The 13,331-nt window shown below is 39.2% G+C and overlaps 1 protein-coding gene and 1 pseudogene across 6 annotated transcripts in view; both read right to left on the reverse strand.

Annotated features, from left to right (window-relative positions):
- ADGB (androglobin) overlaps positions 1-13,331 on the reverse strand; it is a 171,680-nt gene that overhangs the window by 12,906 nt on the left and 145,443 nt on the right. For 4 of the 6 annotated variants that reach the window (XM_046669034.1, XM_046669033.1, XM_046669031.1 and 1 more), the window contains 4 exons: positions 11,536-11,708; positions 4,756-4,935; positions 3,896-3,998; positions 758-970 (listed from right to left, as the gene is read on the reverse strand). In XM_046669034.1, the coding sequence (XP_046524990.1) occupies positions 758-970; positions 3,896-3,998; positions 4,756-4,935; positions 11,536-11,708 (669 nt within the window). The remainder of the gene's footprint in view (positions 1-757; positions 971-3,895; positions 3,999-4,755; positions 4,936-11,535; positions 11,709-13,331) is intronic. The other 2 variants (XM_046669036.1, XM_046669032.1) reach the window with 1 other exon arrangement.
- On the reverse strand, positions 6,964-9,348 carry LOC124243446 (calcium-independent phospholipase A2-gamma-like; annotated as a pseudogene).

Genomic DNA, 13,331 nt, shown 5'->3' on the forward strand with positions numbered 1-13,331 from the left:
GGGAGCGCTTCCAACTCAGAGACCAGCAGTGGAGTCAGGCGACCCACGGGCAGCCCGATTTATTCTTTCCAAATGCATCAATCAGATAAGCCACTTAGCCCCCTTGGGGACAGAAAGTCCAAGAGTTTCTTAGGGAAAATCCTTCCTCATGAAGGCCGGGAATGAGGAAAGACATTTCTCTGTAACACCTTCCATTGAGGATTTAGGTTCATTTCAGCGAGTAAATATGAATCTATTACTATATAGAAATGAACCAAGTCAATGAGGCTTGTACACCACTGAAAATTGCTTTCTTCCAACATTTTAGAAACCAAATATTTAAAATTTGTTATAAAAAGGAAAAAGAAAATCTATCAGGCAGCATACTATAGACATAACAAAACCGGTCTATGTTTCGTGAATATGCATGAATAGTGAAATACGTATACTGTGTGTGAATAAACGTATACACATTTACTCTGAATCTCTGTATATGTGATCACTGCAATTTTATTTTCAGCATTTGCAGACTCAGAAAAGTATACAAAAATATACCTGATACTTTTTTTGGCCCACTCTTATGAATACTTTTATCAGTATTTAATAATTAGATCCTTGAGCTGATTATCAACTCTGATGAGGAAAATCAGGACGCATGAATACAAAACACGCATTTTTCTATGTTAGAACCCTAGCCATCACGTATGTCTAAGTTAGTATCTTCTAGGATTTTTATTTCAAAATATGCATTGATCTTACCAACGAGAGCAATACTTACCCATGTTTTCCTTCCGCTGGCTCTGCTCTCGCTCCTCCTTCCCTCCTGGAAACCCTCCTCCACTTTCAGTGTTCATCGATTTTGCCAGATCCTTCAAGCCCGTGGTTAGTTGCCACTTCTTCCATAGCATACTCCCTAATGCTGTGCTCTCTTTTGCCTCCGAATTCAAGGAATACTTTGCCTCTGGCTCTTTTGTGGCACCTGCAGATGTTTCTACCACGACATGACATGTGCGTTACGGAAAAAATTTGCATTTGGTGAAATCAAATGCAAAAAATAACAAAGCTTATGGGAGCACAGATTTGGAGCAGAAGACTCAAAAGCTTCGCAACTTCTAACCAAAGCAAAAACCATCATTGGTACCTCAGAAGATGACATGGCTGGCCCAGGCATCCACTGTGTCTGGAAGCTGCCTCAGGTTATGAAAACATCACATAAAAATACAGGCTTTTTGGAGGGGAGACATTACAAATGGAAATGGCATCTCTGAACCATTGGGCTGCTGTTAGGGGGCCCCTGGAGGAAGGGCAACCTTCCCCATGTGAGAACTATGCGTGGATGGGGTTCTGCTCTCTGGGAAGGGAGCCCTGTGTGTAGGCACTTGTCTAAAATTGTCTTAAAATAGACCTGCAAAGGGCTCATGCTTATAAAATTGCAAAGCTGCAAGATATTTTCTTAACATTATAATTCTATTCCCAATGTTCCAGATCCTTATGCCTACAAGAAACTGTACAAAACCGACCACAGCTTCTACATTATACAGACACTTTCCCCTATTTATCAATTGCAGATGATTTAATTGGTGCAATATTCTGCTTTGAATGAAAGGTACTGATAGGTTAACACTTAAGGGCATAGGGAAATCTTGAAATGAAAGACAGACATTCAGAAGTTGAAAGTTGGTTCTTTAAAAATATTATTAAAATTGGGGCCAGCCTGCTGGCAGCACAGTGGTTAAGTTCGCGTGCTCTGGTTTGGTGGCCTGGGGTTCGTGGGTCTGGACCTACCACCACTTGTCAAGCCACGCTGAGGCAGCATCCCAAATACACTAGAGGAAGATTGCCACAGAAGATTGCCACGGATCTCCCACACACACACACACACACACAAATCTAAATATATAATTAAAATTAATGCACCCCTAGAGAAGGACTGATCGAGAAAAAAAGAGGTTAAAATAAAATGTATTCCAGGAAGTTTAACTTACGTAAAATAGACAAATTTCTTGTAAAACACAACTTATTCAAGAAAGGCAAAATTAATTCATGGTGATAGAGGTCAGACTAGAAGTCATGCTGAGGAAGGAAATGGCTGAGAAGGGGAAGGAGGCGGACTTTCGGGATGTGTTAACTGTTTTATATCTTGATCTGAATAGTGGCTCCTGCGTGTACACATATGTCAAAACTCCTCACGCTGTGGAACTGAGATTTGTGCCTTTATTGCATGTATGTTGTAGGACAAGTTCAGGCTCCTCTGAGCCCTCTTCTCCACCAGGCCTCATCCTTGGCTTGCAAAGAATCTGGGTTTTAGCAAAGAATCCTGCTAAACCAGTTTACAGAAAACTCCCCCACCCTTGCTATCCAGTCAAGCTCCTCTTCCCTGAGCCTCGAAGCCTAACCACGTTCCTCTGAGTGATTTCCTAGCCCCTCCCTCTCCCTGCCTATTGGCTATCACCCCCCACTGGTCCCTGTGTATTCAGAGGTGAGTTCAATCTCCTTATTGCAACCATCTTGACTCCTATTGCTAAAATCTGGAATAAAGTCTTCTTGCCCTTCTTAACAAGTGTCTACACAATAGTTTCTCTTTTAAATACAACTTAATATAACGTTTCTAAAAACAGTCATAGAATCTTAAGCCTAAAGGACAAGAACTATCTTCTATTTGCCTTTGTCTTCCTAACATTACATTAGACTCTATCTGTTAGAGGAGTGAGGGCTTTAGGATTTTAGGAGTTGGGAGTATTTCAGATCCCAACTTTGCCACTGTTTAAATGTATGACTTAGGAAGAGTAAGGTGATTCTCTGAGCTTTGCTCCCCTTATCTGTAAAATGCGAATAGTAACGTCTACCTTATAATTGCTGTGGGTTAAAGTGAGAGAACAAACATAACGCACTTTGAACAGTGCCCATCCCAGGATCACAGGATTAGGGCGACAATTGTTGTTTGTACTCTTCATATAAAAAGTTAAGGGACAAGATTTTTATAATAATTACTGAGTTACACTCCTGAAGATGTCAAAGTAGAGAAGCATGATTTGGGATGCGAATGTCTTCAGCCTCCCAGGATAGCCCAGTATGGCGAGAGATGGAGGCAGCCACACGATTGTGAGAAGACACCGGGGTGGTGGAGACCTTTGATGGCATGCTAGCTCTGTCTGGGCATCTTTGGAGTTTAGCAAATTACTGAGGAAACTACTATGTGCCTGTGTCCTTACTGGTAAGCTGGAAATAATAGTATATATCAGTGGGGTGATGGGAGTATTGAATGAAATAATTGGTATTTCACAATTCCAGGCCCACGGCAATCACTCAATAAAAGTAGTTAGCTTTATTACTATGATTCTTATCGCTATTATTTATTGTTATTGTTATTAGAAAGGCACCAGATTCCCAGTAGTAGGCCTGCCTTCAAGTTCACAAGTCCTAAGTAGGACGCATTCTTATTTCTGGTTTCTTAAGTGAGGAAAATCTTATCTACTTGGGGAAAAAGTAAACATCTGCCTGATAAGAAGAACACGTTTCAGAATCTATTGTCTTACAGGATTGTATGCGACTTTTTTTTTTAAAGATTTTATTTTTTTCCTTTTTCTCCCCAACGCCCCCCAGTGCATAGTTGTATATTTTTAGTTGTGGGTCTTTCTAGTTGTGGCATGTGGGACGCGGCCTCAACGTGGCTGGATGAGTGGTGCCATGTCTGCGCCCAGGATTCGAACCAACGAAACACTGGGCCACCTGAAGCAGAGCATGTGAAATTAACCACTCGCCCACGGGGCTGGCCCCTGTATGTGACTTTTTATAATCCTGCAAAAAAGTAGATTCTGAAATGTGTTCTTTTTGCCAAGCATGACTTGTTGACTATCTTCTAAGAGGTGCACGGAACAGCTCTGTGCTCCAAGGCAGCTGGGCAGACTCCACTGACCTTCTTCCCCTGCTCTGGTTTGACTTTCACACACAGGCATGCTCTCAAAATCAGGAATTTTCTTAAATATCCGGCTGAGGTAATGCAGACGAGCCTGAGAAGCCTGAAGAACAAATACTATCAAGAAACAGTAGAGGCAACAACATCTTAACAGGACTCAAAAAACAAACCCAAACAGGAAAATGTGAGTGAATAGGGCAGTATGAACGAGGCTAGCTCTTATTAATCGTCAGATAAACTCAAATTCTGAACCATCCATGATTTTGACAGTTATTTTGAGAACTAGTGAAGAAGCAGTCCTAAGACTAATACACTGGGCCTGATATCTTAGATCCAGCTGCTCCTGAACGTTTTTCATCTGCCTTGATAACCCTGGGTTGGGATATGATACACCTGTAAGCAATAATGTTTTACCAAGGCAATGATCCTTATATAAAATATAGGGGCAGGGAGACGAGGTATGTATGTTCCACAAGAGGAAGCATATGCTTTTCATCTAAGCCTTTTTGAAGCATGTGAAGGCACCTATTATACATTCTTGTGCTCTCTTACTGGGAATGTAAGAGACTCTTACACAGGCATGGACATGGCCCACACTATGTGGAGGAATGAGGTAGCCCACAGTTCGGGCTGATTAGTGGCACCGTTACGTGTTTTGCTCTGAAAGTAATCTGGGTCTGAGGAGGGCGACATTTCACAATGTGTCCAAGTGTGGTCTTAACGTTTAGTTAGTCAACGTCTGACACAGTTCCAGACACCAGTGCTAAAGGAGAGACTATGTGGTTTCACCAACATGGCTCTTCCTTCGGACCATGCCTAGGAATGGAAAGTAAAAGACCAGCTTTTCAAACTCAGGTGACCTTGATTGCTCTTCCTGGCTCAGCCGACTCCCAGGCTTGCTTCATGGCTCGGATTTCATCTGCTCGTTCGGTATCTTTTTTCACTTCAAAAGAATCTGCTTCACTGTGTTCAGTGACCAACCGCAGAATCCAGTAGGGTTTATTTGGGTCTTCTTGTTGAGAGTGGGCAGTGGACATCTGCTAAAATAACATAAAAACCTTTGAGTCAGATGCTTTTCTCCTTTCCAATGGGTCTATATTTTACCCTATGATCCATAATTTCACTAAGTGTTCACTCAAAAGAAATGAAAATATATATTCACAAAAAGACCTGAACAAGAACATTCATTACAGCCTTATTCATAATAGCCAAAAAAAGGAAATGATATAAATATCTATTAACTGATGAATGGATAAACAAATTGTAATATGTTCATATGATTGAATCCTACTTACCATTAAAAAGTAATAAATTATTGAAGTATACCACAGCGCGGTTGAATCTCACAGGGAGATACTATACTGAGATAAAGAAGCTGAGCACAAAAGAATACTTCTTGTATGATTCATCTGCATAAAATTCCAGAACAGGCAAAACTGTTGCCTGAAGGCAAGGTACGGGATGACAGAATCCACCCCACAGAGGTTTGAGGGAATTTCTAAGCTTAAGGAAATGGTCTATAATCTATACCTTGACAGAGACATGGGTTACATGGTAAATGCACTTGTCAAAAGTCATTGAATTGTACAGTTAAGATTGTTGCATTTCACTCTATGCAAATTTTACCTAAAAGCTGTAAACAAAAAAAGTTCTAAATGACACTTAGGCTAACTCATAGCATCTCTTCATAAAAATGAGGGCAGGAATAGTTGATTATTTCTGAGTCTGGATACACTTGAGATATATTCATTATGAAAGTGAACGACATTTTGAGGTTTCATAGGATCACTTTCATGGACCACAGGCTGGGAGCAGATTGCCACAGGACTTGAAAATGTCTAGATAAGTGAGGCCCATTGGTGCCAATCTGGTAGTGGGAAAGGCTTGACTCAGATGTGGTTACTAGCAGTCTACGTAAGCTGGGCAATGTTAATTATCCATCTGAAATAATACAGGTGAGGAAGTAGGGATTGGTGAGGGCACCGAATAAAGTTTTCCCATGCAGTTTTATTTTAATGTTACCAAAAAGATCTTCCAGATTTCTACAATATTCCCCTAATATTCTGATGAGAACTTAAATCTCACAACTGGAAATTCTTCTATTTCTTCCTTTTAAAACACAGTACATAAGCTTTTACCATCTTTCATATTGCTTGATAAGTGAGTTTATCAGAAACTTCTTTGCGATCAAGTTTTGATCAGAGGAGGGAACACTATGCAGACCCAAGGGTGGGCCATATGTCTTATAAGAATTAATGGATTGAGTTAAGCTTATTTGTTTTAAATTTTAATAGTTTAATTTTGCTAATGATAAGAATATTTTTAAGTGAATTCAAATAACTGATTTTATGCCCGTGAAAGAGAAATTGAAGCTACATTTAGCAAAATTAACACAGAGGATTATCTTGAAGTTTCAAGGGAAAAAAGTGGTTGATTGGAATTTCACCTGTTTTTTAATTAAACAATATTGAAATAAGCAAATTTTGAGTAGAAAATTGTATCTGGTTCTTTTATATTTCAAATGTAATAGTCCTTTGATAAAGAAAATTCCATTTTTCTTCATCCGTGTAGATGATATTACAATAAAAGGCAGCATTTGGATTGCAGAATGTAGTGAGTGAAAATGTAAGTAATGTAAATTTAAGAAGAAATTAGCTTTTCCAAATGAAATCAAATCAATGATTAAATAAATTCAACATGATTATGGTGACTAAAGTGAGAATATAAAGTATAATATGATGGTTTTCAGTTTCTTGTTTGGCACATATATTAATAAATTTTCAAACATTAAACAATATAATACCAATATCTGCTAGAACCAACTAGCACAATATTAAGATTCTTAAAGCTTAGTTAATTGCTAATGTCATAAAAACCTAATTCCCATATGAATTCTGTCACCAAAAATACCTTCTGTGCTGTGCAAAATGGTCCAAGCACTGCATTTGTCAGGAATCCTCAGAATTCATGAGTATTTCAAAGTTAACTCATGCTGACCCTCAATTCTTTATTAAATTTGGTGGGTCTCCTGAACAAGTTTCATTTTTGAGAATATATGCATACATTCATCACAATTTTGAAAAGAATGGAAGGTCAGTTTTTAGGTTTGTCCAATGATTAATTTTCTGTAGAATTGTTTTTTTCTTGATTCAGTATTTTTTCAACATTCTTTGCAATATTTTTCACTTTTCTTCATTGCTTTCTATGTACTTCAACCCTTCCAACTGCATCTGATCAAGTTTTTCATTTAGACTTTCATCTAGAGATATGTTTTCACACAATACAGGACTGAATCTGAAATAAGTGTCAGGAGGTAATAGGTTATCGAGTATTACATGGACTTCTATATCTGTAGCACTGTTGATGACATTAGGCTGTGTGGTTTTCAAGCTCATGTATATCATGGTGCTTCTCATATACTCATAACATCCAATGCCCAGGGATGCTATGCACTCTAATGGGACGTCTGGCCAACACTTACACTCATGCATTGCTAATGCTGAAAGGTTATTCAGAAGAAAACCTCCATCTTGATGGGGATCGTTTCCCAAAAGCGTACTCTGCACAGTAGCCTGAAGCAGCAGGTGGAGCTCTAGTGGCCTGCCACAGTTTATACTGACAGCCTCCCAAACAGTGAGAGTTGACTTCAGGAGGGTGACCGTAGTTTCTGAACCTGCAAACTTTTGACATTACCCCACTTTATACCGTGGGACTTGATGCTGCTACCTTTGGACATATGGACTTCTTGCTGTTTCAATCATGAGTGCATATCCCATTCTATCCTTAAGAAAATTCCCCACATTTGATGGTCATAAAATGCATGGCTCCAGCTCATTTTGACCATTCCAACAGCAATATTTTGTGAAAACACATGTGATCCTAATTTATAATAACTGCCTCATGTTTGTCCAGGGGCATATGAAACAATCCCAACATGAAAGCTAATATGGCACCTGTGCTTACACCAGAAATGCAATCAAAGAGCTGACAGCTGGCTTTCAAGTGCGTTGAACTGACTTTCACCGTATCTGAAGAGCAACTGCATCCCTCACTCCTCCGTCATCAATTGTGAGAATTCAGATACCTCTTCCTTTCACTGGATTTGCATAGCCAATTAAGGCCAAAATTTCTGTCACTGCAGCCTGAAGAGTGCCATCCTTAATTTGTCTCAGTCATAATAAATATGGAGTAATTCTTTCCTTGGAAGCCACTCCTTTTCCTTCAGGAAGTTCTGGAAGGTGAAAAGTCAAGTTCTTCAACCCTGTTAATGCAGAGCTTTGAATCAGGTGTCCTCAGTGCTTGAACTAATGCTCCAGTTTGGTCATCAAGACAGTAGTCCCCGCTTATCCTCGATGTCTCTTTCTGTGGTTTCAGTGACCCGTGGTCATCCACTGTGGGCTTGGAACATATTCTCCACAGATAATGGAGGACTACTGTACTGCCCCTTGCAATCTTTTCTCACTGAAGAGACAGATGCTATTTCTCCTCTGCTTTTTTGTTTTTGCTAACAGACTGCTCAGGGTTAATCGCCTCTTCCTGTTCTTCAGATTGACCCTTTTGACTGAATCCTATTTTAATTTGGACACAAGTCCACCCACGTAACCCCCTACACTAAAGCTTGTACGCCTTCAGTGGGACAAGGAGGAAAGTCAGCAGTGCTTCGTTTAGTAGAAACCGGGAGACCCTGAGGGACTTGCAGGCTTGTCCACAGCACATAGAGAAGATTCTGAGCGCAGCTTCTTACCAGTCGGGACGCTGGGACACGGAGAACTTGTTTTTACTTCTTCAAAGTTCTTACCTTCAATTTCTGAATTGTCCTGGAAATGTTTATTCTCCTTTTTTGAGACATTTTGCCCTTACATTTGAAGCAGGAATTAATATGGCTTGATAAAAAGTAGAACGATTCTCCAAGTTTGGTGGTCATACCGTTCATGTTATGAAAAGACTTTGCCTACTTCTATCTTCATCTTTATCCATACTGTGACTTTTCCTTTCTGGAAAATTCTTTTGTGTTGATTTCACACTATGTTTTTTCAGAAATTTGATGGTTTGTTTGATGTTTTTCTGTTTTAACCAGCCCCTAGCTGATATGTTTCTTAATTTTCAAGAGCTTGATTTAAGTTGAACTAAATGTGAAACCATTTCATTCTGATTGCCTAAAAGAGCTTTTGGTGAAATAAAGTTCAAAGTACTTTTAAAATGGGACATATGAATGCTCACTCTTATAAGACTCTTGGGAGCAGAAACGCTAAGTTTCAAAATTCCAGTATGTAAACTATGGTTGTTTGGAGAGTAACAGTGCTGGCTGTAAAACTCTGCTTCCCTTTGGGTCCATTTACATCTTATTTTGCTCGTATGAAAACCTGTGGTAGACTGATGTCACGTATCCTCCCATAATGTTTCGGTGAACACGGGAAACGCATTTGCTTGCTCTTCCGCTTCGCACAAAGGCTTCTTGCATGATGAGATGCAGGATGCAACCGCTTCTGCAGCAGCGGCAACTTGCCCTTTCCCCACCGTGGACATTGACTGGGGCTGGCCTGCGTTGGCTGAGCTCCCAACACTAAAAGAAGGGCAGCAGCCCGGGGGCCACCCCATCAGTTCCATCCCAACCCCAGCAAGTCAGGTGAAGCTTATTTACTTCACAGTGTTTTCACGGGTAGACCCCAACTACAAAATTAAATCCTGGAAATGCAAGTGGACAGGTTTTTCCTTTACCCAAGTCTGGGATAATTGATCATCATCTCTTCTCCTAATTTGTTAATTTTCCTTTATTGTCCTTTAGTAGTGGTACCGACATCCTATTCAGTTAATCCAGCTGCAAGCCTGATAGATATCCTTTGTTCCTTCTTCCTTACCACCCACTCGAGACTGATAACCACCTACCTCGTTTGTTTCCTAGACAGTTCTTTATTTGTCTCTTCTTCCTTTCTTTTGAGTTATATCTCGTAAGCACATGCTCTTTCGCCTGGACTTCTGCTGCAAGTTCTTGAGTGTTTTCCCCATTTCTAGTCTTTTCCCCATTAAATTCATACCCTTAAAAGCCATCGGGGTATCTGAAATGTAAATCTAATCATGTCAATACACTTCTTAAACCCCCCACATCCCAGCCCTGCTTAGCCTAAGAGGTGATCACAAATGGTGGGAACAAGTTGTCCTCATAGGCATTTTGTTTTGAGTTTAGTGGTTTTATTTCCTTAAACGTTCTCCGTTTTGTTTTTTTTTGGAGGGGAAGATTCACCCTGAGCTAACGTCTGTTGCCAATCTTCCTCTTCTTTTTTTTTTTTTTACCTCCCCAAAGTCCCACTACATACTTATATATCCTAGTTGTAAGTCATTCTAGTTTTTCTTTGTGAGCCCACCAAAGCATGGCTACTGACAGATGGTGTGGGTGGTGTGGTTCTGTGACTGGGAAGTGAACCCAGGGCACTGAAGCAGTGAGTGCCAAACTTTAACCACTAAGCCATCAGGGCTGGCACAAGTTTAGTGCTATTTTTTATTTTTTGGTGAGGAAGATTGGCCCGAAGCTAACATCTCTTGCCAATCTTCCTCTTTTTGCTTGAAGAAGACTGTCGCTGAGCTAACATCTGTGCCAATCTCCTTCTATTTTGTACGTGGGACATCACCACAGCATGGCTTGATGAGTGGTGTGTAGGTCCAGCTCTGGGATCTGAACCTGCAAACCCAGGGCTGCAGAAGCAGAGTGCATGAACTTAACCACTATGCCACCAGGCTGGCTGCTCAGTTTAGTGTTTTTAAATAACTTGAATTTGAGTATCTTTAAGCCTGTGCTTACATTCCTCAAATTTGCCACCTACATCCTCTTCCTTACCTCTAATCATTGTAATTACCTAAGTGACCATGAAGGAATTTGGAATCATGACCTCTGGGCTGTACATAGAATCCAAGCCTTCTACTGAGGCTTAAAGGCCCTCCTCCATCTCACTTTCACTTACTTCTCCAGCCTCATCTCTCATACTTTAGAGCTTCAAAAAAAAAACCAGATTGTGTTGGTTTTTGCCTTATGATATGTTTGCTGATTGACTCGGTTCAGGATTTGACTCCTCTAGGAAGAGGCTGGAATAGGTACCTATTCTTTCTCTTTTCCTTTTTTGGTGAGGAAGGTTGGCCTTGAGCTAGTATCTGTTGCCATTCTTCCTCTTTTTTTCTTGAGGAAGATTGTCGCTGAACTAACATCTGTGCCAATCTTCCTCTATTTTGTATGTGGGATGCCACCACAGCATGGCTTGATGAGTGGTGTGTAGGTCCATGCCCAGGATCCAAACGCACAAACCCCAGGCTGCTGAAGTGGAGTGTGTGAACGTAACCACTATGCCGCTTGACCAGCCCTGGTACCAGTTCTTTCTAATACTGCACATACAGTATCCAACATTAAAACTCTCTGTTAACCTTCAGTCTCTTCCATTAGATTACATACTAAAAGTTCAACTATTGCTTTTTGATACTAAACTAGGGAAGGCAGCCTGCAGACAGTATCCAAGAAATGTCCTTATCTAGATCGTTGCTGGAATGAGGGAGATAGAATTTTTCAGTTATGTCCTCAGGAGAGATGGGCAAGTAGGGACCCAATGGACCTATATGTATTAAGTGACTTCAATAAGAAAAAGTACCACACTCACCTGAGGCTCAAAGCGAGGTGCTTGTTTTTCTTTGGCTGTCTTTTCTTTCTCAGAAGACTTTTCTTTGCCTTTTCTTGTTGTTTTGGAAGTTCCTGAAGATTTTTGCCCCTCACTGATAGCGTGGGAATCTGGGCTTCCCAAGGTAATTAATTCCTCATGTTTTTCTCCATGAGCTAGAGAGAGATGAAAATGGAAACCAGTGAGTCATAATATAACAATAATATCATGTCAGGTAGGAACAGAGGAAGCGAGTCAGAAAAAGTGTTAGTCAAAGGGGTTTGGATTTCTTTTCTTTTTTTAAACATTCCTTTCATAAAGATTTGTGTGACTTCCTTTTATAAAATTGAGAAATAATTCACATACCATAAACTCACCATTGAAGTGTGCAAATTATTGTGTTTTGGTATATTCATAAAGTTATGCAAATATCACCACTAATTCATTTCCAATCTGGATGCTTTCAGTTCATTTTCTTGCTTAATTGCCTTGGCTTGTATCTCCAGTACGATACTGGATTCATTTATCTCTGCTTTAATATTTATTATTCCCTTCCTTCTATGTGCTTTGGGCTTAGTAGGCTCTTCTTTTTCTAATTTTCTAGTTTTCTAAGGTGGAACATTAAGTTACTGAGATCTTCCTTCTTTTTAAATGTAAGCATTTATAGCTATTAATTTCCCTCAGCACTGCTTTCACTGCATCCCATAAGTTTTGGTATGCTGCATTTTCTGTTTCATTCATCTCTAAATATTTCTTAATTTACCTTATGATTTGTTCTTTGACCCATAAGTTAAGAGTGTGTTGGATATGTTTGTGTATTTCCCAAATTTATTTGTTAAGGATTCCTAATTTCCTTCCATTCTAATCAGAAAAAATACTTTGTATGAGTTCCATCCTTTTACACTTATTTGGACTTGTTTTATTGCTTTACATATAGTCTATCCTACATAATGTTCCAAATGTACTTGAGAAGAATGTGTTTTCTGCCATTGTTGAATAAAGTGTTCTATAGATATCTGTTAGGTCAAGTTGGCTTATAGTGTTATTCAAGTTTCCCATTTCCTTTTGATTTTCTGGCTAGTTATTCTATTTATTATTACAGGTGCAGTATTAAATTTCCAAATATTAATGTTTAATCATCTATTTCTACCTGAAGTTCTGTCAGTTTTTGTTTCATGTATTTGGAGCTCTGTTTTTAGGTTAATATATGTTTATAATTGGATTGGCTCTTTTACTCTTGTAAAATATTCTTCTTTGTCTCTGGCAAATGTTTTCTGTATTAAAGTCTATTTTTTCTGGTATTAATACAGTAACTCCAGGTTTATTTTGGCTACTGTTTGTATGGTATTTGTTTTTTTTCCAACTTTTGGTTTTCAAACCATCTATGTCTTTGAAACTGAAGTGTGTCTCTTGTAGACAACACATAGTTAGATCACATTTTTGTTCCCCATTCAGCCAGTCTCTGTCCGTTAACCAGGGAGTTTATTCAATTCATATTTAATGTAATTACCAGCACAGTAGCAGTTATGTCTGCTTTTTTATTATTCCTTTTCCTATGTGTCATATCTTTTATTTTCTTCTATTCTTCTATTACTGCCCTCTTTTGTGTTAAATAAATATTTACCACTGTACTATTTTAATTCCATTGTGTTGTGTTTGTTTGCTATACGTTTTTAGTTATTTTCTTTGTGGTTTCCCTGGTGATTACAATTAATGCCTTAATTTATAACTATCTAGTTTGGATTAAAACCAATTTAATTTCTGTAGCATACAAAATCTTTGCTTTTCTATAGTTCTGT

This window comes from Equus quagga, chromosome 8 (genome assembly GCF_021613505.1).
Source record: "Equus quagga isolate Etosha38 chromosome 8, UCLA_HA_Equagga_1.0, whole genome shotgun sequence".
Classification (NCBI taxonomy): Eukaryota; Metazoa; Chordata; class Mammalia; order Perissodactyla; family Equidae; genus Equus; species Equus quagga.